The 24,760-nt window shown below is 45.5% G+C and overlaps 1 protein-coding gene across 8 annotated transcripts in view; it reads left to right on the top strand.

Moving 5' to 3' along the window:
* The first annotated feature begins 4,875 nt into the window (after positions 1-4,875).
* The window catches only part of LCOR (ligand dependent nuclear receptor corepressor), a 73,240-nt gene continuing 53,355 nt past the window's right edge, over positions 4,876-24,760 (top strand). For 2 of the 8 annotated variants that reach the window (XM_090145367.1, XM_031597597.2), the window contains exon 1: positions 4,879-4,995. In XM_090145367.1, the coding sequence (XP_090001493.1) occupies positions 4,899-4,995 (97 nt within the window). In that variant the 5' untranslated portion in view covers positions 4,879-4,898. Of the gene's footprint in view, positions 4,996-20,123; positions 20,217-24,760 lie in introns of those variants that run through there. The other 6 variants (XM_090145369.1, XM_090145372.1, XM_090145371.1 and 3 more) reach the window with 6 other exon arrangements.

Below are 24,760 nucleotides of genomic sequence, written 5' to 3'. Positions count from 1 at the left end.
TGAAATCCACCCTAAACTCAACAGAGATCCCCTTTACTTTTCAGATAGCATTCTGCCCTTCTCCATGCAGCTCCTTCAATGTGGGACAACAAAACCCTGGAACAGGGATCTCATTGCTGCCCACTTTATGCACCCCACGGTGGTTCACAGACTCCTGCACAACAGTGTAAATCACAGCGTGTCCCTTCTCACCGTCTGTGGATTGCAGCACGTGTCACACCGTGCTTTCCTCTCATCAGCCAGTTTCCTCTCATTTGCCATGCTGGCTGTTGGGTTGTATCCACAGTGCAAAGCACAGCCCACAGCTCTGATGGGTTGGAATGACTTTTGGGAGTGAATTTTGCCGTTTAGCTGAAGGCCTTGTCAAAGGTTAGTTTATCTTCTCAAAGTCTTTCCAAGCTGCGGTGTTCTCCTTTTGGCCCAATCACAGCCTGCTGTATGATTCCATCTTCCTTCTTATTTTTTTATTTATTTGTTCCAAGGGAAAGAAGAAAAATTACCTCGTTACACTTAATTTAAGCGTAGGATAGGGTACACACATTTGCATGAGATCCTCCCTGGAATAGTGTTAGAACAAGCATTCAGGCCTGGCTTGCATTATTTTACCTCTGTAATCTCAAGTTTGCTGCAGGGAACTATCCTGTCCTGGCGAGAAAACTGAGAAGACGGTATCTCTCTCGTGTTCCTATAAATCATTTAACAAAGGCAATATATTGGAGCTAAGCCAAGTTCCTCAGAATAAGGCATGTTTCTGCTTAACCTTCAGTGAGGTCTCATTTGTTGCTCTACTTGACAAGGCATAGCCTGCATTTGGTTCTGCTTGGCTGGGGGCTCCCCAGAGAACTAGGATGCTTGCTCTTTCAGTCGAAGCCTCATAGTGTGTGGTTCGAAGCAGAGCTTGCCTGATGTGTTAAATACACTTTGCTGATGACTTGCAGTGGGTTACAAACTTGAATTTGTGGCATTTATTTTTTTTTTTCCTCACTTGCTTTTCTTCCTACTTGGGATTCACTGTCTCCTGAGAGATTCCTCCTGAGACTGTGGTACCCATTGGGGTGTCCATTAAGGTACGAGGATTGTTAAGAATGCCTGCACAAGTCCTGCTTCACTGCAGCTGGCCTGTTTTGCTCAGATGTGCTGATGGAGAAGGTGCTGCTCTCAGTGCAGGATTGCTGCAAGCCGCACAGGAGGCAGACTCTTGCAAACCAGCAATTTGCAGTCCATCCCCTTCTCACATTTCTGCATACTCAGACCAGAGAGACAGGCTTTTTATAGGGGGGGGTTAAATCCTATTTCCACTGAATCCCATAATCACAATGCTGTTTCGTGGGGCCATTTTTTTTTCCTGTTTCTTCCTGGCCTCTGGTACCTCTGGGGCCATAACAATACCAGGTGCGGTGCACAGCTTGGTGAGAAGACAAGTTTCAGCTCTAATGCCTTTTTGTGTATTTTCTGTTCCTATGGCAGAACGGATGTTGGAGAGACTTGCTGTAGCATCTGCCTTGAAAGCCTTACCTCTGAGATGCCAGGCCCTGCTCGGTGTTAAGTGAAATTGTCTGCAGCTCATTAACATCAAAGCATTTTCTCCACTGGTCTGGGCAGCTCAGTAGTAACCAGCATATGAACCAGAGAGCAGATGTGCTCTCTGCTAAACTTTGCCTGCAAACAATTAACATCAAAAGGGAGCCACTGTGAAACAGGGAAAACAATGCTTCTACTGCAGCGAGCCTCATATTTAGTGGGGAGCAGGGGGAGGCCAGAGCCCCAGCCCAAGGCTTTGTGCTGAGGTGTCTGCAGGAGCGAGCAGAGGAGCAGCTGCTGGCAGTATTGCCCACAAATGTGGTGCATCCACTTTGGTTTGAACAGAGCTCCCCAGAGCTGTTTGGAGCAGCATGATACAGGCCCTGGTATATCAGACCCCAGCCAGCCTAGTTTCAGGATCAAGTTGGACCTGCTGTCACCTCAGCATGCCTGAGGCTGTTCCACCACATTGCCATCACTCTTGAAGACTTTCCTGAGAACAGTTCCACTGTGCTTCATGCCCTTCTCTACTCTTCTGGGGTCTTGGCTAGTGATTCCAATGCTTCTGCCTCTTTCTAAAGCAGACTTCGACCCTCTGTTTGCCTTTCCCCATAGGAAGCCTATGGATTTAAGACATTTTTTTGGTTGCCAGACCATTCCGTTCCTCTAGCTCTCTAGTTCATGCCTTCCTCATCTTCTTCTTCTCTGGTTTGGCAGTGGATAAGAAAACCAGGCTGCTGGTATTTACCACACTAGCAGTGTGTGATTAGTGGTGGGGAACAGGAGGGGCTTGAAAACAAATTAAATCTCTGTCTCACTTTCTGCTTGTTTGACCACAGCTCTAACATGCTGTAGCTGCAGGTCAGAAGCTTTTTGTCAAGGTGCTGCACCAGCACAGAATAGAAACATGGGGCTATCTCAAAGAGATTTGCAGTCTAAACATTGATCTAGAAAGAGAAGGTTGCAAACAACGACAACAAAAAGAACATCAAATGGTGCCTTTGTAATAATAAAAGCTGGGGTCAAGATTACAGATGATGCAACTGCAGCGAGATGTGATCAGCCAGCACGTGCTTCCTTCCTGCAGCTCTGCCGTGGGAGTGCTCACTGCCAGCCACAGGCAGGGCAGAGCGCTGCAGGGCACAACCGAAACAGTCAAAGGTTTGTGAGTCAAAGTTGTAGGAGGTGACTTTCAGGCACTCTTGGGCAAGGTATTTTCTCCAGAAGGCAGGCACACTTGGTGAAAAGCTCATGCAGTTCTGTCAGTCGATGCACTGACAGATTTCTAATATCACCTAGGCAAGAGCCAGAGCATTACAGAACTATGGGAATTCGTCTTGTCCATCCTCGAAAAAGAAAGGCGTGTGGAGGCTATGCACAGAACGGTGTTAGGATAGAGAAAGGGTGAAAAGCTGCTGAGAAGACAACTCTAGTATTGCTCAAGTGTGAGCAGCCACTCGGTACAGGGAAACATGGGGCAGACTCCAGAAAGGACCTGGCAGGAGCAAGATGACAAAATTGCTTTGAACTGGAGATTCATCAGACCAGCATCATATGGTCCATACCTGGGCCATCTCTGTCACAGCAGGGATGTGATCTAAGGGCAGAAGTAACAAGGGGACAATGACAGCTCAATGGCCATGGCCATGCTGCCACTATCATGAACACTGGCCACTGAATCCCAGGCTCCTATGACCAGATTGCACCGAATGTATGCTGTGAGGATGAGGGGCTCCAAACGGCCTTGCACCCTACCAGAGCAGGCCCGGCCAAACTCCCTTTGCTCTACATCTGCAAGGACACAAGCTGAAGGTTTTTCCTGCAACGAATTAGAAACCATCCCCTAATTTTGTGTATTAAAGGCCAGATAATAACCTGTTCTTTTGCCATCATTTAGCCCCACACAGCTCTGTCCCTTCCTTGAAATTTATCTTCTTTCCCCACTCGAACTGGTGGAGCAATCATATTTTGTCTTTGCTTTCTCTGTCCTGGACAAGCCAAACTGAGCTGTCCTGGTTTCCTTTTGCAAGGCAGGCTTCTACCTGCATGCACCACAAGCCCAGAGCTCTGACGTGGGATGACAGCATAACCCAGATGCGGCTGCTCCTGAATGGGGCGCAAGCTCTTCTCTGTCTCCTCGGGAAGTGTCACCTCTGGGACATCCTACTTCCAAATTTGCATGCTGCCAGCACTGACCCCTCTGCCTTCCCAGCTCCCTAATTGGGTGCAGCTTGGCAAGGTCACGGGAGGGAGGGTAATGATGCTGGTGGCTGGGGTGGGGGAAAGAAGGTCGTGACTCCTGGGTTTCATCTCTGGCCCTGCTGCTTACCCAACTGTATTTCTACTTGACAGCAGAGGAAGAAGACCGTCTGCTGAGAAGCTGTGGCTACAAATCCCTCCTGTCTGCTTTTCTAAGGTAACACAAGGCGAGGTGTTTCCTCCCACATGACAGAAGAGCGGACAGCAGCAGCTGGTCCTGCAGCAGACTCGGGCAGGATCTGGGTTACAACATTTCACCTTTCCAAGCTCAATGCCCGGAGCGTTCAGAAGGCTGCCGCCGCTGCTCTCCTCCTCCAGTCGGCGTGAGTCCGGCGTGCTCCGTGCCACCAGCGCTGCGCGGCACCCAGCAGCACCGACCCTTCCCCGGTCCCCCCAGCTGCTCACCGCGGGCCGTCAGAAGCCGCGCTACCCCACAGCCCACCCGCACAGCGCCCGAGCCACGCTGGGGCAGCTTTTATCTCACGGCCTAAGGCCGAAGGGCTAAAACGCAGGCGGCGCTCGGTCGAGGAGCCACGGCTGCCGGGAGGCAACCGCGGGACATCTTTCGGTCGTGGGTCTGGCTGCGGCTGCCACCCCTCAGAGCAGCCGTGGAGATTTCAGTTCTCGGCAGAAACGTGCGTGGCCCCGGGGAAAAGACGTCCCCTCCAGTGACAGGACGTCCCCGGGGCTGGGACTTCCCTCAGATGACGCGTCCCTCGCGGGAGCGGCGGCCCCTCAGCATCGGGACGTCCTCGCAGCGGCGGCGGCGGCGGCGGCGACCGCCCGCCGTCGGGGCCCGCGGGGCCGCAGGGCCGGGCGCGGCGCCCGCTCGGGACGCGGCGCGAGAACGGCGCCCCCCCGCGGGGCCCGGCGGCGCCGCTCACGTGCGGGCGGGCGGCGGGAGGCCGCGCGGGAGACGGCGCAGGCGCGCGGCGGGAAGGGGCCGGCGGCGGGGCGGGGCGGGGCGGGGCGGCGCCTGCGCGGCGCGGGGCGGCGGGGCGGGCGCCGAGGGCGGGTGGGCGTGGCGCGGCGCGGCGCGCGGCCCTTCCTTCCCGTCCCTGCCCCCCTGGCCGTGCCCGCCGCCGCCCCCACCCCCACCCCCGCCCGCCGCCCAGAAGATGGCGAGCCCGTGCGGGCGGCAGCAGTGCTCCATCGAGAGGCGCGGCGTCCGCCACCAGCTCGATTCGTGGCGACACAAGCTCATTCACTGTGTAGGTGAGGGACGGGCGGCGCGGCGGGGAGGCCGGGCCGGGCCCCGCGGCGGCGGCGGCGGAGGCGGCGGCGGCGGAGGCGGCGGCGAGGGAAGAAGAGGAGGGAGCGGCGGGGCCGCGGCCTGCGGGCCCTCCCCCGCTCTGCGGGCCGCCGGGAGGCGAGCGGCGCCGGGCCGGGCCCCGCCCTTCGGCGGGAGGGCGCCGCCCGGGGGTCCTGCCCTTTTGTGCGGCCCCTGTCAGCGCCGCGCCCGCTCCTCCCCGCCCGGCCCGGCCGCGGCCCCTTCAAACTTGTTTACGGGCGGCCCGGGCCGCGCCCGCCGCCGGGGAGCCGCCGCTGTCAGCGCCCGGGCGTGGGGCGAGGCGGGGGGCGGAAAGTTGCGGGTGGGCGCGGGGAGCCGCGGCTCAGGCTGTGCGATTGCTTTCCTCCTCCTTTTTGTTTTCCTTCCTTTAGTGTTTTTTTTTTTTTTTCCCCCCTCATGTTTTTTTTTTTTTCCCTTCTCACCGGGCTCAAACCCTCGTCTCATTTTTTACGTGTGCGAACGCGGCCCTAAGCTGGTGGCCGCTGGCCGTAGGTAATCTGTAACAACGTTTGCAGATTCACTTCGGTTCCTTGTGCGCAGTTAAACCTCTTATTGTGGGCCAGCCCCGCGCCCTGCTTCATTACCGGGGATTTAAAGCACCATTTTTGGTTCCACCCGGAGCTGCGAGTGCTGCCGTGCAGGCGCTGGGCTCCATGCGTGCCTTAGTTTGTGTACACGGACCTGTGCGCTAGGTGCTTGTTAACTCCAGATTAATAGAAGCAATTAGCTTGCTTGGAGCATAAAGCAATCCAAGGGCAATCTTTGCCTGAAGGTGTTGGGTCCTCCTTCCAACCAGTTATTGATGTTTCTAGATCCAGTTTGCAGGGGTTCATCTTGATTCGAGCTGGTAACTTTGTCCTGTGAGGTGTTTTTTGTTGGCTTCCCTCTCTGCCTGAGCTGGATTGGCTTTTCTTGTGTCTCCTTTTCTCATCTCCTCTTACCTTGCCGCTGGGATCACCTGTTCTCATCCTTTCTCAGCTCCCTGCTTGCAGCATGTCATCTCATCTTCCCCTCTGTCCTGCTGCTTTGTGCTTGGGGCCGGGAGCCTCCAGCACCGCTGTCCTGCGGGTCAGAGCCTAACCAGAGAGCTGTGAGAAGGAAAGGGGGGACAGAGCACTTTCACCCCAATGCAAGATCCCCAACAGCAGCTCTGCAGCGCAAGAATTGCCTGTTCATTATGGTGCTGCTTGGAAAAATCGTGGGTAGCTGAAGAAGTTGATCATCTGCAGACCTGAGGAAAACACATTATTAAAGTTCTTAGCAGCCCTAAGTGTTAAAACTTAATATCAGTATACCCTCCCCATCATTCAAACACTCCCTGTCCCACTTCCCTGAAGCCATTTAAATCGCCGTCTCCCAGAGGAGCTGCTTTCTCCTTTATCCCTTCCCTGCACTTAAATTTGATATACATTTGTCTCCCTGAAAGATTTTGCTCTGAAAGTCCCTCTGTGTGCTTAAACAAAAGGTGCTGCAGACGCTGCTAAGCACAGACTTGCTTGGGATTTTTTTTTTTTTTTTTTTTTTTGGAGATAAAGTACAAAAACATCTTTAATAAAATAAAGTCCAAAGTTTAACAGTGCTGTGTGACTTTTATCTTGATGGCACTGTGTCATAAATAGTTTCGGCCTCAAATTGATCAGCTTTATGAGGTCTTGGGACCTGCCCTATTCCTAGTATAGATCTTGCATAAATTGTTTAGTTGTATAAGTGTGTTAAATTGTTACCTATTTTTGTTTTTTATTATTTTTTTTTCCTGGAGTTACTGAACGTTTATTGCACTAATCCAGGATACCCAGATGGAATTACACTGTTATCTTAACTGCTTGTTCCAAATACATCTCTGTCATTTTAAGTGGGTTTGGACAATGTTCCTTGAGGCTTATGAACAGGCCTGTTAAATGTGTGACGTGTTTTTTCACCTTGGTCATTTTTAGAAGTCTTAAGAATTTCTCCCTGAATGGGAGAAAAAGGTAAAAATGGGGAGGTAAAGAATGGTAAAATTCTTCTTATTCCTTCAGAAATACCAATAGCTATCTAGTTCTGAAAGTAAATCTGAGGTGTGCGAGGTTCTTTGAGTTAGCACCGTTCCTTGAGAAGTGATATTTTAGCACACAGCATGGTAGTCAGACATCATGAAGCCTGTGGTTTGAACTAGAGCATTTGGCTATAAAATATGGCTGAAGCAGTTCACTTTTCCCTCTTGTTTCTGCAATAGGCTGCCCTGCTGTGCTGGGGCTTCGTGACAGTTTGTCCAACTAAAGTTGTGCTCCCAAGAGGAGCAGAAACACAACAGCAGGATTGAAGAACAGCCTTTGCCCACAGTGAGCAAATTCAGAGGGTCTGTGCTAGCAGAAATCACCATCTTCTGGGGGAAATAAAGTGATCTGCCAGCACAGTGCTCTGAACTGGCTCGCTGAGGGGCCAAGTGTGTACCTGTGCTAGCACAAGGACAGGAGGGTGAGAATGCATGGCTGATGGAGGGAAGGAGACTGAGAACACAGAGAGAGAGATGCAGATCATCTAGAATTGTCACACGGTTGTGCCAGCACAATTCTGGTGGGAGGCAGCTCAGGGAGCTGCTCTGGCTTCAACTTCCATTCTTCAATGTACATTTTAAGTCCCCATTTTCCTTTCTTTGTGGCAGGGGATGAGGTGGCTGATGGGGTACGTGGCAATGGAGAAGAGGTTTCTCGGCTCGTTGTGCAGTGCACTGGGCTGTTAAAGCACACTGTAGGGATGGTGAGCAGCATCTTGATGCCTCTTAGTATTTTGATTCTAGAGATGTGATCTACCAGGTGATAACTGTTTGCTCTCTGGTCCAACCCCAAGTGTTAGTATCTCTCTGTGTCCAAAAGCAGATGCCTAGATGTGTATGTATGTTGTGCTTTTTCTTTTTTTTGTGTATGTGTCTATTTCTCTCCCAGCCTCCAGTCACTTGCTGTTCAGGCACTTGCTGAATTGGAAATGGTTAGTGAGGTCACATCACTAAGGAGCAGAGAGTTTGATGGCAGAGAGAACCCACAGATTCCTGAAACCCTCCTGACAGCTTTTAGGCAGGCAGTAATGGCATTGCAGTGCTGTGTGGTTACTAGAGTGATAGTTTCAGGTATTTGCGTGCATTTCTACTAGCTGGTGATGCTTGGCCCTTTGTTAAATATTAGCTGTACTCCTAGAGACGCCCTGACTGAATTACAGCTTGTGCTGGGGGGAGGGAGAAAGGGAATGTGCTGGTTCTCTTTAGCTGTGATGCTGGTTTGCGTAACAAAATGATCTAAAAGGAAAACCTGCAACATCCGCGTTAGGTTTCCAACCATCCTGAACTCTGTCAGTGTTTCATTGAGAGATTACTTCATCTTATTTTGACAGCTTATCCATAAAATCAGCTGAACAGTTTCCACTCAGTTATTTCCAACAGTCGTTGCCGGTGACATCCTGCAACCCAGGTGCCCAAATGGTCCCTGTTCCTGGACACCCGTTTGTTCAGTGTGGTCTTCCAGGGCTAAGGGCAAAAGTGTGGACTCCGTGGAGGAAATATGATGTATCAGGAAGTATTAGAAGTTAATATTAAGCAAGTGAAGGTGTATAACAGGGAATAATTCTGAAATCTTTATTGCATTTCCTTATCTTGGTGATTAGTTGGGTTAGTTCCAGCCAGTATTCTAGCTGATAGAAACTGGCTGCTGCTTCCAAATTACGGAGCAGTTAGCCCCATTATCTCACTGGTTTAGAAGTAGGCCTGAAGCTCCAGGTCTTTAGTGTAGTTCTAGTTCAAAGGGCAGGCTGTTTTTCTTTGATCCAAAATAAGAAAGGTTATTATAACCCTGGTGGTGATGGAAAATAGCAATAAAAACAAGTTAGCAGAAATCGGGCTGAAGTAAAAGTTTAAATATAGAGCTGATCTGCACTGGTATCTGTCTCCATGCCCACAGCAAATGTGTAAGTGGTGCTGTTTGCCTTATCTCAACCTGCATGTAGTGTCGATGCAGCTTGTGGCAATTTGCATTAATATAAATCTGTTGTACAGAAACTTTACAGTGTAGTAGCTAAAGGCTTGTGTGAGAAGATCTGCTCTGTGCACATTTTTGCCTGTTTGCAGTGGGAATGCAGGGATGGAGAATTACTCTTTTATGACAGTTATGCCAGGAAAAAAAAAAAAAGAAAAAATGAGGCAGCTGTCATTTAAAAATAAAAATCTTTAGTTATAAGGAATGAAACTTACAGCTTGATATTTAGCTCTACTTTAAATGCTCAGGGAAGGATGGTGTGCATCTGAGAAGGTGAACTGCGGGGGACGAATCTAGATCTGTTTCAGATATCACTTCTGATTCTCCACAAATCACTTCAAATTTACCCTGATTTTTCCGTTTGTAAATGGGGAATAAGTTCTGCTCTGCTAGGGGCAGTACCAACCAAGCAAAAGCATGCTCAAGAAATCTTGATGGTCGCTTTGTGTGGTGCCATCTTGCATTCTTCTGCTTGCTGTCAGGTGAAATTTTGGACAAGGTCAAATGACTGGGTTTGTTTGGCGTTTTCATGAAAATCTGCTTTAATTTGTGCAAAGTAATGACTGTCACTGCAAGGTGGGAGGTTTCTTTCTTTAGACACGGACATCCTGCAGGAAGTACGGGTTCTTTTGCTTAATTTTTAACTAAGAACTTACGACACTCAGAGTCCATCTACTTTGAATAGATCTTCTCAAAATGAATTACAGTACTTACAACACAAAGTAGTCCAAATCCATCTAGATGAAATCTTTGTAGAATTTTTATATATGAACCTCCCCACACAAAGGCATCCTACAAATGGACAGTTTTGTGCTAGTAGCACCATGTAAGAAGATACCCATAGGGCTGTTCAAATTCTTTAAGCCCCTTCTGACAGTTTGTGCCATATCCTGATGTTATACTTCTGTACACAACAGTATTTGAGTTTACAACTGCACTTTCATTAAGGATGGATGATAGGAAATCATCAGCACTCGTTTGCTGAGGTGTCTAAATCCTTATCACGTAGCTCTTAAACGCCTTAATGCTCTGCCATCTTAGGCTGACAAGCCTTGTGTGCAGTTTTTGTCTGAGAACCTGTGCTCTTTTGTTGCTAGTGAAACAAGTCTGTTTAGGCAGAGTTTTAGAGGAACAGGCATGTTGTGGGGTCAGAGGGAGGTAGCCATCTCGTGCTGATGAGGGTAGAAATGACACTGCTGCAGTATTTCACGTGGGACTTTCCAGTCTTCTACCTTGCCCTCTGCATGCATATTCTCACTGTTGAGAGTGTGAGGCTTTGGTTCTGGAAGGTTACGTGGATGGACGCTTTAATTCCCTGAGAAATACAAGGCTTCCAGGGTTGTCTGAGGACAGGTTAGATGAGTTGGTCTGGACCAATGTAGGCTCTGCCTCTTGCCGTGGCAGTGCTCGTTGTCACTGAACAGAAGGCTCTGCACAACCAGCCGCCTTCTGGTGCTGCTGGGTGACCTGAATCTTCTCGCTTCGGAGTGAGGTGAGCACCCAGCTCATCTGAAGCACTGTGTGGAACTGCATTTACAGGGTGAAGGGGAGGGAGCAGGACACAGGACAGCCTCTTCCAATGCCAGTCAATTTTTGAGTCCTTCTTCTGTCTTTTAATGGCCATCCAGACTGTGGTTACGTTTGCCAGCATAACCGTGTGAGCGGGCTCAAATTGTACCCTTGTAATGCACAGCTCTGTGTGGCCTTAGTGAATCAGTGACCCGACTGCACCTGGCTGGGAAGCAATTGATATTTTTTTTATTTTTGAGCCACAACGTTACAGGGGATGGAGAGGCAGAGAGTGATGTGTGGCATCAGTTAAACAGCCCAAACCCACGTACAAGTCTTAAGTTGTGTTTCATTGAGTAGGTGCTGATTTCTACATGCATTATGTTCACTTGTGTGAAGCAGTTTCCCTGGTTCTTTCTTCAAAGCTCTGTGTCTCATTCCATGCTTGCTCCCTAATAATGTGGGCTTTGCTTTCCCAGCCATGCTGGCTGCTCTTGTCCAGTACTTCCATTAATAAGTTACAGCTTTCCACTGTCTCTCCCCAGGGTCTCTGCAGGCTTTTGGGGTTCCTTAGAGCTTCTTCTGATAAATCCACGTGGCCTCAGCTTCCTGTGGGAAATGTGAGAGCTTCAGCTTTTATTTTTCTCTTGAAAAAAGTTGTGATAATTTTTTGTTATTGTCATTGTATGATTTTTGTTTGTCCTCAGAGCATTTATCTCTTACCTCAGATTAAGTTTGTCTTGCATGCTGTGCAGCAGTAGCACGTGCTCTTTTATGGAGAGTTGACAGAAACTCCGAGCTGAGTAGGAGCTTTAAGTTACACATCAACACTGCCTGCCCATTGAGATGAGTGGAGGTTATGGTGTTTCAACATTTCTGCAGGACATCACTTCCTGTGTTGTAAAACTGCTATTAGACGATGTCTCCAATTAATTTTTCCACTTCTGTTAAAGAGAAGAGAAAAGATGGTATTCCTGCTGCATTTTCTAGAAGCGGCTGCAAAGTGGCTGCATAGGGAGGACTTGCAGGGAGACAAAGGATGCTCCTTATGCCCTGAGGACCATGATATTTTATGGAAGGGAGAAGGGGGAGAAAAGAGGACTGGACAAGAGCCTAGTATTCATTAACAAAGGAGGCTTTCAGAAGCTGAATCCAGCAGTGTGGAAAGATAGCAGAGGCCACCAGGCAATCTCTTAACTCTTGAGTTGAGTTTACTAATGAAAAATTTCCTGGTTCTCTTTGAACTTTCTTTTTTTAAAATACATACATAATATGTGCATCTCAGTATCTTGCTGGAGAATGGCATAGGTCAGTCTGCAGTGACCTTCCTCCCACCTCAGCTGCTCTTGGAGTTGGGTGGTAGTGGTCATATTTCGGAAGTGGAGTAACTGACAGTAAGAAGAGGAACATGTAATCAAGCTACAGAGTTGTTCACTTCTTGATTTTTTTTTTTTTTTTTTTTCTTTGGTTACATTAACAAAAGGATGTGAAAGTTTCACCCCACAGCCTGCAGTTCCCCACGCTGCTCCTTCCACAGTGCTGACGCTCTTCACGTCACGGTGTTGGAGTTACTCGTGCTCAGCAGCTTGCTGAGCTGGAACACGGGCAGCACCTAACTGCATTACCTGTGTAACTCAACCCGAGATCTGCCTCCTGCCTTGCAAGGACAGGCGAGCCCTGCAGCTGTTCAACTTTCCATAGCAATTCATGTGCAAAAAACCTCTTGTGTACTCTGCCTGTGCTTAATGAACCAGTAATGTTTGGGTCAGTTTGGTCGTGGGGTAGCCTCAGATGAGTGAGAGCAGGCAGTTGTGCAGCTCAACCAGGGAGTCTTGTGACCAGAAGGGCCCTTTTTTGGCCTGTTTTGCAGACTTGTTCTTCTGAAGAAGTATGTGTTGCAGTATACAAAATGGATTGTGATTAGGCCTTGTAAGCTTTGTTTAAAAGCTCCCAGCAAACAGGCTTGCTTGGCTTTGGCCTTCTTCTCAATGCATCCATTTATTTGTTTGCTATTTTGTCCTGTTTGTGAACACGTGGAAGGTAGGCAGGGGTTATTGCAGACTTTGTCTCAGGTCTGATTGCCTTTTGGGTTAAGTTTTGTAATTGTGGCAGATGTGATAAAAGCTACTTTCTTGGTGGTCCTTTATTGTGGTCTCTTGAAGCATCTCTGCAAATGTGCCGTTGGATCATTTGAGTGAAGAATAATTTTTTGCAGAGGTGATATGTAATAACTTCCATTTCACTCTGCAAAACCAAGAGAATAGAAGTGCATGGAAATCATTTTACTTTCTGACCTAGGGAAACTTAAAATCAACCTTCTTAAAGCAGTGGTTCCATTTACTTCCTTTAGAAAAGGAGGAGCGTATCTGCCTCATCCCTTGCTTTCCATTGAATATTTTAAGGTGATTAGTAGAATTTAAATGTGTGTGTGTGTGTGTGTGTGTGTGATACTGTAATATCTCTCAGGATTTCTCAGTCTTTTGTTTGTCTTTTTGAATAAAAAAGGGGCCCTCTGCTACACTTTGCTTCCAAAACAGACAGCGAGAGAAACTTCCTTTAAAAGAAGCATCTGCAGTTTTCTTTTGCTTGTAGTTTGTCAGTCTAATTGATCTCACTGCTAAGGAAGGGAAGTGCCCTTTGCTGGTTGGAAATGTCCATTGGTGAAGTTGTTCTCCTCTTCAGCAGGAGGTGGAATGTTTCTCTGACCTCAGTGGTTATCATTTATCTGCATTCATCTTTAGCTTAGACAAAATTATAACAACTACAGTACAGGCATTGTTGTTTCCCACTAAATGCTTACATACTGCCTGCAGTCTTTTTTCCTTATACTTCCCTGCCCTCATTGTCATCCTGTGCATTCATACAGTGATAAAATGCATCTTCTGGTCCTGTATGCTAAGATGTTAAGAGGACCTAGTTCTCGTATGTTACAGGAGTATTTTTGTAAACCATTCACAAAATCTGTGCCCTCTGCAGTTTTCCTGGGGTGATGCATGGTGATCTGGGAGCGGGCAACTTCAGTGCTCTGTTGAGACAGGCCTTGCTGAGGTCCTTTGGGTACGTGTGCTTGGATTCAGCAGGAATGCTGTGTTTATCTCTCGAACAAGCCTAAACTGTCGAGAGAACTTTGTTTTGCCAGGGCTCTCTCAAGTCAGTGATTTTCAACCTGGAGCTGGCAAGAAGCAACTGTGGAAAAACAATCCTACTGCCAGTAGTGTGAGTTGTGTGGGGTCTTCGTGTTTTTCAGGAGCCCACGGTTAGAAAATTACTGTCCTAAACGATTTGTAAACAAAGGCAGCTTTCTTTTCCAAAGTGGCTGGAGGTGTTGGAGTATCAGATGATATTTAGTCATCTGTTAGATTAGGATTGGACTTTCTTTCCTTCCTCTTCCCATACCTAGCTATTTTGAAGTCAGTTTTATCAAAAAATGAATATCACTAAAGAGGGTCATCCTGGAAAACCTCAGATTGAAAGCTAACTTCTGGAAAAAGGTTGGAATGAATTATGTAGGTCTGTTAAATGCTACACTGCCTATAATCAAGGCTTCTGTATTCTTTCCCTTCCAAGAGTTGTGCTGCGAGGCCAAATTCCTGCTACAGAACCTGAAGAGATCATTAGTACTCCTCCCTGGCAAGGCTGTGAATGAAACACTGAATACTTGGGCTCCAGTGTATGCTGGTGTGGTGTCAGTTGGCGGATACTCAGAAACAAAAGATAAACTGCCTTTCTTGGTCTCAAGAAGGGTGATTTATTTATTTTAATGGGTAAAGGATGCTAGAAGCATGGTAAGAACAGTAAGCTGTTTGGTAATCCCCATGTTTGTTGCTTTTCTGGGCACCAGAGCCCAAGCAGCATTCATTCTGTCCTCTCCTGCAGCTCGCTCTATTTCACTGGAATCGTAGCTGAGCTCACAGACTGAGTGCAATAACAGTACAAAATTGAAAGTAGAGTTCAGAGGTTACTCTGTTCAACAAGTTACTCAGTTTCAAATTAGATTAAAAATTGACTTTGTAAGTTAAAGATGGTGCAGAATGGTAGTCCATCCTGCCATGGAGGCTCCTTGCCTGTAACAAACAGATCGGTTCTTGTTCCTAAATCATCTGTTTGCCTGTGACTAATCTTGAATACATATCTTCCTGCTGCTTGTACTTTGAACTGAGTTCTGTGCTTCCAAATGAGAAGAGCACATAGGACTTGGAATTTTTTCTACCCCAGGTAGCCCAGGGACTGCTGTGTTAGGAAATGCCTTATGCAGCTTGTGTATAGTGGGTGATGGAGGGGAAGGCATTCAGGGAGAAGTCGGTCACAGCTTTTTGGTCTATACTTACTGGCATGTTGATGAACTTTAGCAGCTAAATGCACTTGTGATGACACCTCACAAACTTCAGAAAGTAAGCAGTTATATTTGGAAACTTTTCGTTTGGATTTTTCGGCACTGAAACTACTAAACCTACTTAAAAAAAAAAAAAAAAAGGAAAGTCTGTGAAAATGTTAGTTCCTGAGAAACCAGCCTCTCCTTCCATGCTTGTGGGCATTTCAGCATCCTTAACCATACAGCCTGCTTGAGGTCTTCTCCTTTCTCTCTTTCATCCAGTACTGAAACTCAAAGGGCTTTGCTCTTCTGTAAGTGAAGAAGAGAAATAGTTCTTTCATACTCAGTCCCAGGGAAGAGGTGAGTGATTTTCCTGATCTCATCTTTAAAGCAGACAGGTCTGAGCTCTCAGCATGCCGCGGTGCTGCCTAGAAGGGTTTTTACGGTTCTGTCTAAGCAGCACACAGCTAATTGCAGAGCTGGTTTCTACTGGCAGACTTACAGGGTTAAGAGTGTTGAATTTATAGCGTAGTTGTGAGATTCTGTTGTTTGTGGCAGAGCTTTCTTTAAAAAATATCTCTTGCTCTGAACACTGCGATTTGCTGCCCCTTAGTTTTGCCCATGCAGTTGTACCTGGCTCTGTTTGTAAACCACAAACAGTTGGCTCTGACGTGTCTCTGAGCTGCCAGCCCTTCCTTTGCAGGGGCTGCAGGAGGGCATGGGTACCTGCTGGAGCTTGGCTGGTGGGTGAGCTGTCCTGGGCAGGGATCCCTTCCTCGGGGCAGGAACAATCTTGCTGCTGGCAGTGCATGCTCAGCATGGTGTTAGGAGCAAAAAGAGGTTTGGTTGTTCTTGGGCACGTGATCTTTCACTTCGAGTGGCCTCACTGAAGTCATAAGCTTGCTCTAATTTTTGGGAATAGCATGCAGAATGCTTGTCTGCAGCCTTTGGATCTCCTTGGTGATGCATTCTTTTACTCAGGTGGCTCCTCCCCATTATCTTGGTGTGAGGGGAGGAGGATGAGACAGCTCTGAGATAATAGGCATTGGGGTGTCCCAGGAGTCCTTCCACTAGGAACCAGTGAAGGAAAGCAAATAGTTCTCTAAAACAAGGTCTCTTGGAAATCCACCTTCAGCATAAGTAAGGGTCAAACTTCACAAAGTTTGCTTTTAGGAAAGGAGATGATAAATGTTAATAGCTGTATGGTTACTTGGTTTGTTTGCATCCACTGAAGAAGGACAAAGGTGCATCTGGGGCAAAATCAGAAGTTTTTGTTCTGCTTCTGGAATAAGTGGGCTGTGGGTACCATGCTAAATGGTACAGTTAGTTTAGCTGGGAGGTTTGTCTGAAAAACAGAAAAGAAAGAAAGAGAGGTCAGCCAGAGCAAGAGGTGCTGTGGTTTCTGTTTTGTTGTTGTTTTTTGGTTTTAGCTTAGAAAGCCTAACTGAGATTATTTGGAAAAAGGTATTCTGAAACCTTATTGTCTTCAGTTCCTGAGTTATGGTTAGGACAACATAGGGCTGCATCAGAAAACCTTTATTTTTGGAAAAACTACATTAGAAAATGGTCCTTGAGAGTACTTGATAGAACACAGTGTTGGCTTTTGAGCTAGAAGCTGTTCTTTTTCCAAACCAAACATAGTGCTATCTTTTTTTTTTAAAAAAAAAAGAACTAGATTATGTTACAGTAATAAAAACAACTCAGTAGAAAGTTAGGTTTCTGAAAAGGAATGAAATCATTCTCTGAGACATCACTGTTTTAGTGGAAAATATCAAAATATATTGGACATTGAGCTTAGGATGCATCAGCTTGAATCGGTATCTGCAGAAGATGCTACAAGCAAAATTCAGTGTACTTTTTTAAGTAAGGGAGAGGGATGTGTCTGAGTCACCTTACACCAGAGCAACTGTAATAATGCATTTCAGCATGACTTTGAGGAAACTGCAAATCTACCTGCAGCTCTTGCTAAAGTGTGAATTTGCGTTGCGTTCATGTTAGGTACAGGTTTGGGCAGTAACTTGGACACTAATTTCTGATAAACAACAATGTTTATGTTCCTTAACCTTAATGAGAAATATGGGAGGCTATAGATGTTAAATTCTGACCAGTTTTTCAGGAAAAGCCTTTGTCCTGTGACAGGAAAATAGAAAACATCCAGGCAATGTGTAACAGAAGCAGATTTTCATGTGACAACAATTTGTGGTACTGATCCCTGAACCACCTTGTTGCGTTGCCTTGCAAATGCAAGATGAGTGAGCATCTAGGGGGTGGAGAGAATGAGTGGGATCAGCCCTGTCAGCGGAGAGGTGGATTTATTGTGGATTAAAGTGCCAGGTAATCGGCAGTAGTAGCTTCGTGACATTGAAGGCACTGCGGAGTTCCTTGTAGCGGTACTCTTCAGTTAGCAGTGATCCATCTTCTGGGAACTTTAGATAAGTGAGCTGTGGAATTTTGAGTAGTCTTACTGTGCTTTTCATAGTTAACTTACACAGTGTATTTTGTACACATGTATTTTGCTGCTGTTGTGTTTTTTTTTTTTCCCCCTTCCTTTAAAGCACTTGAGTTGGACAAGCTTCGTTTTGCACCCAGTGCTGCCTTGCCTAGTGCATGTGCTTCAAACTGCAGTACGTCCCAGGGAGTGGATAAATCTTTAATCCAGTGTGTTGATTTTAATAACGTTAATAGAAAATTATAGAGAAACTGATACTATAATGAAGGTGTTAGAATCATCATTACCTGTTGTCAACAAAAAGTAGCTTCCAGAGATCAAACCAGCTGAATCTCACTATGTTTATGTCCTCTTGTAGGGATCTCATAGGAATTTCTTCATTCTGGTTCATACAGAATAATGGTAATCTTCTCTCTAACCCTAAAGTAGAATAATTAGCATACTTCTAAATGTTCATGTTAGCTTAATCCCTTAAGCTAAGGGTTTTGTTTACTTGTTTGGGTGACCTGCACTTTTAGTCTTTACAGAAATAAGAGAAGTCGTACACCTTCTTCTTTATGATGCAAATTGGAGAGATGGGCTAGTGTAGGATCAGCTTGGGCTGCCCACAAGATCTATAAGCCAGGCAGGCCTGGTGACTGGGCTTTCTGGCTGTTCAGCCTTTCAGGGGGCACGTTCACCAGGGCTCCTCATCTGGAGATTTTTTGCATTTACCCAGTGTTCAGAATTGTCTTGAATGAGCAAAAAACCATGGGTATAGCTTAGTACGGTTCAGCACCTGTGCTGGATTCATTTGCTGCCATGTGTCAGCTGGCAACTCTTGCACAGCGTTCAGGAGAGTGTGCTGGGGTTAAAAGCTGTTCCTTCATCACGGCTCTGCCTGTTCAGCAGCTGGCCTCGTTGCTTTGGAGTTTGTGGTGTGTGTTGTAGGATCTCCAGCAGGAACATGAGCCTGGTCTGCTTGCCTGGTCTCAGCAGCACACAGCAAGAGCTCCTGCAGCGTGTGCTGCGACTGGCTCCAGCTCCTTTTTTTTTTCTCATGCAGCCCTGTGTCTTCACTGGAGTATTCGGGTTCCATGCTTTTCATGGGCTTCAAATCCAAAGGCTTGACTAGAATTTGCCTCCATGTGCTTTATCTCATGCTGGCACTGATTTTTCAAAAGGGATGACAGATACTTAGCCCACGTGCCTATGTGCAAAAAGGACAAGATTAATTTTGGTCATGTCCTAGGTCTTGCGTTTTCCTACAATGCATGGAGCTCTTCCATGAGATGATGTGATTCTCAGCTCTGACCTGCTCTACTGCTTTAAAATGGTGCTGCAGTTCTGTTACACTTTGTGTGGCTCTGGCTTGCGGGATGTTTGCCAGTGTGTTGTTGGAATCTCCATTGAAAACGGAAGAATGAGCAGTCTATCAAAGATGGGGGAGAGCAGTCAGGACCGTTTCTTTGTTCTTGCCATCACATCACAGGCAGAAGCTGTAGGATGCCACAGGATGGCTTACCTCAGAAATCACTTAGCTTAGCACTTATCGGGAGGAGGCAGGAGGGAAAGCCTTCAGTCTCCTGTTTGGATGTGATGATGGTGTGCAAACTGAAGCGTAAATCTCCGTGTGGAGCTTGTTCTAAAAGGCAGCGACATGATAGGTGGAAATATGGCTGCTATTGAAAGGGGCTTTTTGTTCTTTCGTGGTGTTTTTTTCTTTACTTTTTCCTCCCTTTCCCATTTTGATCTATGGATTGCCCTGGGTATAAAGCGCTTGGTTTTCCATTGAAACTTTGTTACTGAGTGTAACAAGTCCTGCAAAATTAACTCTGTTCTGTTTATTTGGGAATGAAGTAGAGTAAATGTTTTGCAGTTGGTGCCTGGAAGCCTTCCTGAAGAGCAAAGGCTTTGACAGTCCTCAGAGATGCACCCTGGTTACTTAACCTGCTGCGTTTGAGCTTAGGAGGTGCAGGGGAGAAGGAAGGCTCTTGAAGGCCGTCAACAGGAGGAAAGAGCCAACTCTGCCTTTAGCTTGACCCTGCAGCTGGGTAGTGCAGACATCCGCTGCCACGGACGAGTGGAAATGCTTGTTCTCAGAAAAGTAACTTGAATGCTGAAGTGAAGGGTAAAAGGTTTTAATTCTCTTCTTGCGAGCGGTTGAACTAGCTGTTTAGGGTTCTTTGCTCGGGGACCACATGAATAAATCTGAACAATGCAAGGTTGAGTTGCACCTGTAAGAATGGATTCATTTTGTTAGCTTCCTCCTGTTCCTGCACAAAGCCTCGCACAGCAGAAGTACTGGAAAAACCTGCTGCGTAGGCTTATGCTAACCGTATGTTAACTTTGCTTAAAAAAAATTAAACCCTACCTCCTGCAGAACTTGATTTGCCATTGAGAAGAGCTTTCCACTTGCTGGGAGTGAAGGGGAATTTTTCAGTCCCTGGCAATTGTGTTAGGAAATGGCTATTGTTACCGACTCAAAAGACTGTAGAAAGAACTTTAATTTCCCTGCTCTGTTTGATGCTTCTGCAACTCCGAACTGTTTTTCACTGCAAATATTCAGCTGACTGTCCGCTGTTGCTGCTTCTAGGTTTCTTTCATTTTACTCTTTCTTCCTGTATCCCCCATGTTTCCTCTCCATTGAGTGTTTGAAGTTATTTTCCATGAGATTTTTGTTTCAAAACTGACTTTATTTTCTCTTCAGGGCATTGATGTATTCGCTAATGTTTGCAACATCTCCGAACGTAGTATCCTCTGTGAATTAACTAACATGCTGTTTACCCTTTCTTCCAGATCCAGTTTCTGATCCTACTTCCACATTTGGGAGTATGCAAGGGACAAACGCATCTCTTTGCGTAGCTTGACTGGATATCCCAAGACTAGGATGTTAGTATACTTAAACCATTTTTTGCATTAAAATGTTGCCAGTATCTTAATTGCACTTAGATTATTTTTTGAAATGTAATTAGCTTTATTGGCGTTATGCATATTCAGAAGCCTGCTGGTAGAAACAGTTTTTCTGCAGTCTGACTGCTGCTTATTGATGACTTCAAAATGGGTGCAGGAGAAGGAAGAATTTCCTGGTTGCTTTTGAAATGAGCCAGCTTTATTTAGTGTTACAGCTCTAGCGTTCATTCTTGAAAATCTTGGCTCTTTGTCTAATAAGATTAACTGTAGGTTAATCCAGGAACATACACAGTCTTTAGACTGTGTTCAAGATATTTATGAAAGACCACTTCAGACTTCTGAATGAGTGAATACAAGCCTAGGAGAGATTTTGAAATACTTGAAATAGTCAACTATCCGTAGAAATACTTGCATCAGGTAACTGTAAGATTTTGCACGCTGAATTTCTATATATATATCTATATTTTTAATCCTCATATTGCAGGTTATGTTGCTCTGGAACTTGTAAGGAACCAGTTACCTGGACAAGTAAAACCCTATGCTAAGATGTTCGTTGCAGAATTGATAGCACAGCTGCCTTTAAAATGTATTTTGTGATTGTGTAGTTATTGTAAAATGAGAGATTGCATGCTTTCTGTTATGTAAGCAATTATCTGGTGGTAATTATCAGCTCAATGATTAAGAAGTCAGCGTTAAACTCGTGCTATTTTTAAAATATGTATTTTTGAGTTGATCACTTCTTGGAATGTCTCGTATTCGAGTATGACCGTTGAATGGAATTATTTCTTGAAGCTCTACTGTAAGCAACTACTTCAATGACTGAAGTGAACAAGATGCTGATGGCAATCTTCATTATAGCTGTGGATTCTGCAGGTTCCCCTGCAGCCTTTGTTTTCCAATGAGCTTCTGTTCTTGTCCCCTTTTAAAAGAAGGGACCTCTCTCTTGGTGTGGTTTGAATTTCTTTTGTTAAAGCTCTTACCAGTATTTTTGGCTAACACGCTTTGAATTAATTGGTTACAGTTTCTGTGTTTTCACATCTACTGTCCAGCTTTGTGTGCGGATAATAAATTTGGGTAAGACTGCAGTTCTTCCTTGGCTTAGCTACTTCTGGCAGATGTTCTCTGAAGACCACGTGCTTGAAAAGTGCAGTGTTTCGCAACACTTTGGTATCTTGCTGCATTCAGTTTCCATGGCTAGTTCCTTCACTCACCCTTCTGGTGCTTCTCCAGTGGTTTTATGGGAAAGAGAGTTTGTTGTGATCACTTTCAAGTTTTCAAGGGAACTCAAGATTCATTAAGTCCTATTGATTATTCTAATTTCATAAAACCTGGAGCACAGTGTGCACCAGATGTCTGATATTCCTTGAGCATGGAGACATTTCTGGTATTGAAGAACACTTACAAAACACTGACTATAGAGAAATAACCTGCAGAGGGTGGGAGGTATGAAACTGATGGTAGTGGCTAGTAGGCTACGTGCATGAAATTATCTTTGCTTCTTGCACATGCTGTCTCATATGCAAGTCTCATGCAGTTCCTTGTTCTTTCTTCATGTTGTGTTTGTTCGTTAGATGTGTGTGATACTCTCATTAAAAATATGTAATAAAATTATGTGTAAATAATTCTGGAGGAAATAATGTACTTCAGGGAAGATGGTTGCAAAGTGTCACAGATGTGAGGTTACTCTGCAGCTTTGAATATCTGAGTGCCACTCTGGCCTTGAAATTATTTAGGAGCAGATGATTCGCATGTAAGCAGCAGAAGCAGTTTGTATCAAATTCCTTCACTGTTTATACAGTTGTCCTGCTGGCAGCTCCTAGCCAGGGATTAGGAAATCCATTTATGGGATTCTTTTCTGCAAGGATTGTCCAGAAGTTACAAAAAAAAAAGCTGCTTTGGATACAAAAGAAGTGGATGGTGACCCTGATCTGAAGAGCTGACGCTTTTCTAGTGAAGCAGAAACAGCAAAGTGCTCCTGTTGTTTCTTCATACTGAGGTTGTTGCAGATATTTTGGTCTCCATTGAATTCAAAAGTACAACATGGTGTGGAATACCAAACTTGAGAAGCTTTGTTTGTGTATTACCTGGCAAACTGAATTCAGATTTTGAACAAACAGTTTGTGGTAGGCAGCTTCTTAGAAGGCTGAGTGTGCACCCAGTTTGCCTTCACTATCTTACCACCAAAGAATCATTTGAAGATCTGTAGAACATCCTGAACAGGGCCTTCATTCTTTGAACAGACCTGAGGCAGTAACTGATCTACTAAGACTTCTTTTTATTGAGATTCCAGCTGCAAAATCGAAACAAGGCTTGCTGTTTGGAAAGGCTGACCTGCAATCTCTTTGTTGATGTTTCTGGATAGACCCCCCCTAATTTGTTTAACTGTGAGTGTATTGGAGATTCTGCTGTCGTTTGATGAGTTTCAGAAACATAGTGTATGGAAGCTTAGCGAGACTGCTGTCTCCTCTCAGGTTCACACGGTGATTTCAAGCATCAAACTTCAACTGGAAGGAAAAGAAGAGTTGTGAGAAGGATGGGGTTGCCTCAACACAAGTACTGTGGGTAATGTGACTTTCTGAATTATGGAAATCTGATTGTCAGAATAAGTGGCATGGTGGAGACTGAGCTTTGTCAAACTGCATAGAACTACTTGGATTGGTGAAGACTTAAAGATGATAGTAGGAGCTGAAAGTGATGCATATATGACTCATCTAAGTGCAATTGAAACTGTTAAATACGCTGGTAGTCATCAAATTCACTGTAGTTATCCAGGAAAAGATACTTGGATGTTACTTTGGTATCTTGCATGGCCATCATAAGGGATGTTTTCTGTCGTGTTACTTCTGCATCAACCCAAATACAAAGATTTTTGTTCTGAATGTGATCTTCAGTTCTGATCCAGTACCTGTTTCATGCATCTGTCTCCCACCTGAAGAAGACAATCCCAGAACAAGAAAGTCAAGTGGAGGTCTTGACTTCAGCAGTGTTGTCATCTCAGATGTCCTTCGTCCTGCCGCTTGTTCCTGCTGGCATAACTGGACTACAGCAGGAAATTGTTTCTGTCTAGAAATAATGCAGGGGAAAAAAAGGTGTTTTTTTTCCTTTTTTTCTTCTGTATGTGCTTGTGCAGTTGTTTGTATTGCCAGTGAAAGGGGAAAAGTGTGGATAGAAACAAGAACAACGTTAAGCATCTTTTCTTCTATCCAGTGTTGCTGTGAAGGAGGAAGAAAAACTCACTGTAATCCTACCTGTAGTAAAGTGCAAAATACCCTACAGAAACTGGGTGCCTCTCCCATGAAGCACATCTGCAGGAATAGCTTATGGATCTGATGATATGTGTCTGAAGCTGAAAGATTAGTAAGAATTGCTACGTGAAATGATGGCAAACACTGCATCTCAGTAAAAGTGAGAGAGATTTATTGGTGACTTTGTCTTTGAGGAAAGTTTCCACTGAGCACCAAAGGTCAGACTTTCATCACTCCTTACTGCAAGTTTCTTGTATCTCTGTGTTGTTTTTCCTTTTTAAAAGAAAGCTCCCTGCTCCTTGTAATGCTCCCTCACATCTGGCAATTTCAGTTCCCATAACTTATTTCAGCACCGAAAGTTTGGCTGCTATAACTTTTTGTTATGAAGTTGTCAGCAGCCCTCCTTACTTCTCAGCATCTAAGGTAGGGTCAGGGCTCCAACTTCTTTCTTACGGTGGTGCAACCTCAGGTGTTCAATGAAGGACAAGGAGGAATATTTCTGCCTTGTTTATTTTTCCTGGCACAAGAGTGACAATAGTAATACAACTGTATCCTCTATGCTCTGTGTGAGAGTTACAGTCTGCTTACTTTGTACCATTGTGTTTTTGCTACTGTTATGCTAAGGGCCATGAAGCTGGCTGGGTTCTTAGGCTCAGCAGTGCTCCCTTTGTGTTTGCTGCTTGCTTTGTGGGCGCACAGATGCATCACTTAAGGTACATTTTGAAACACAACTTGTTGTGATGCTGTATTCTGTAACTTATGTCTTTTGGTGTTACGAACCTTTTCTCTGTGTATGGATTTATTTTTGATTACTTAATTTAAGATGAAAAGCTTCCCTTCTGTCCCCATTTGTAATGATCCTGCCTTGTTTCTGTTAGCTGCCTGGAACAGCCAATGATTTCACCTAAATCATCATTTCTGCCTCCATTGAGACTGAACCATCGGTCTGAAAGGGCTACAGATGCTCTCCAGAGTTTCTGGGAAGCCTTAAGATGTCAGGTGTACTTTACTGTAGTCACGATGCAGCTTTGTTTCTGTTTCCTTCTCTCACTACTGTTGTAGTAAAACAATCACTTGACTTGATAAAGTGGTGTATCCTTGCATGTCTTAAGAATTGTCAGGAAGCTGTCAGTTAGCTGGAGTCAGAAGGCCCATTCTTCATTGGGGCAATTATGTAATGGCTGATGCCAGAGGTTCCTTTAGCATAACATAGACTCTTACAGTCACAGATAACAGAGTCAAATGGCTCTTGGTTTACCTGTAAGATAAAAGCTGCCT

The sequence above is a fragment of the Phasianus colchicus genome, chromosome 8 (genome assembly GCF_987193195.1).
Source record: "Phasianus colchicus chromosome 8, bPhaCol1.hap1.1, whole genome shotgun sequence".
NCBI classification, from domain to species: Eukaryota; Metazoa; Chordata; class Aves; order Galliformes; family Phasianidae; genus Phasianus; species Phasianus colchicus.
Note: the sequence above shows the minus strand (reverse complement) of the source record. Positions and strands in the feature narration are given on the sequence as shown.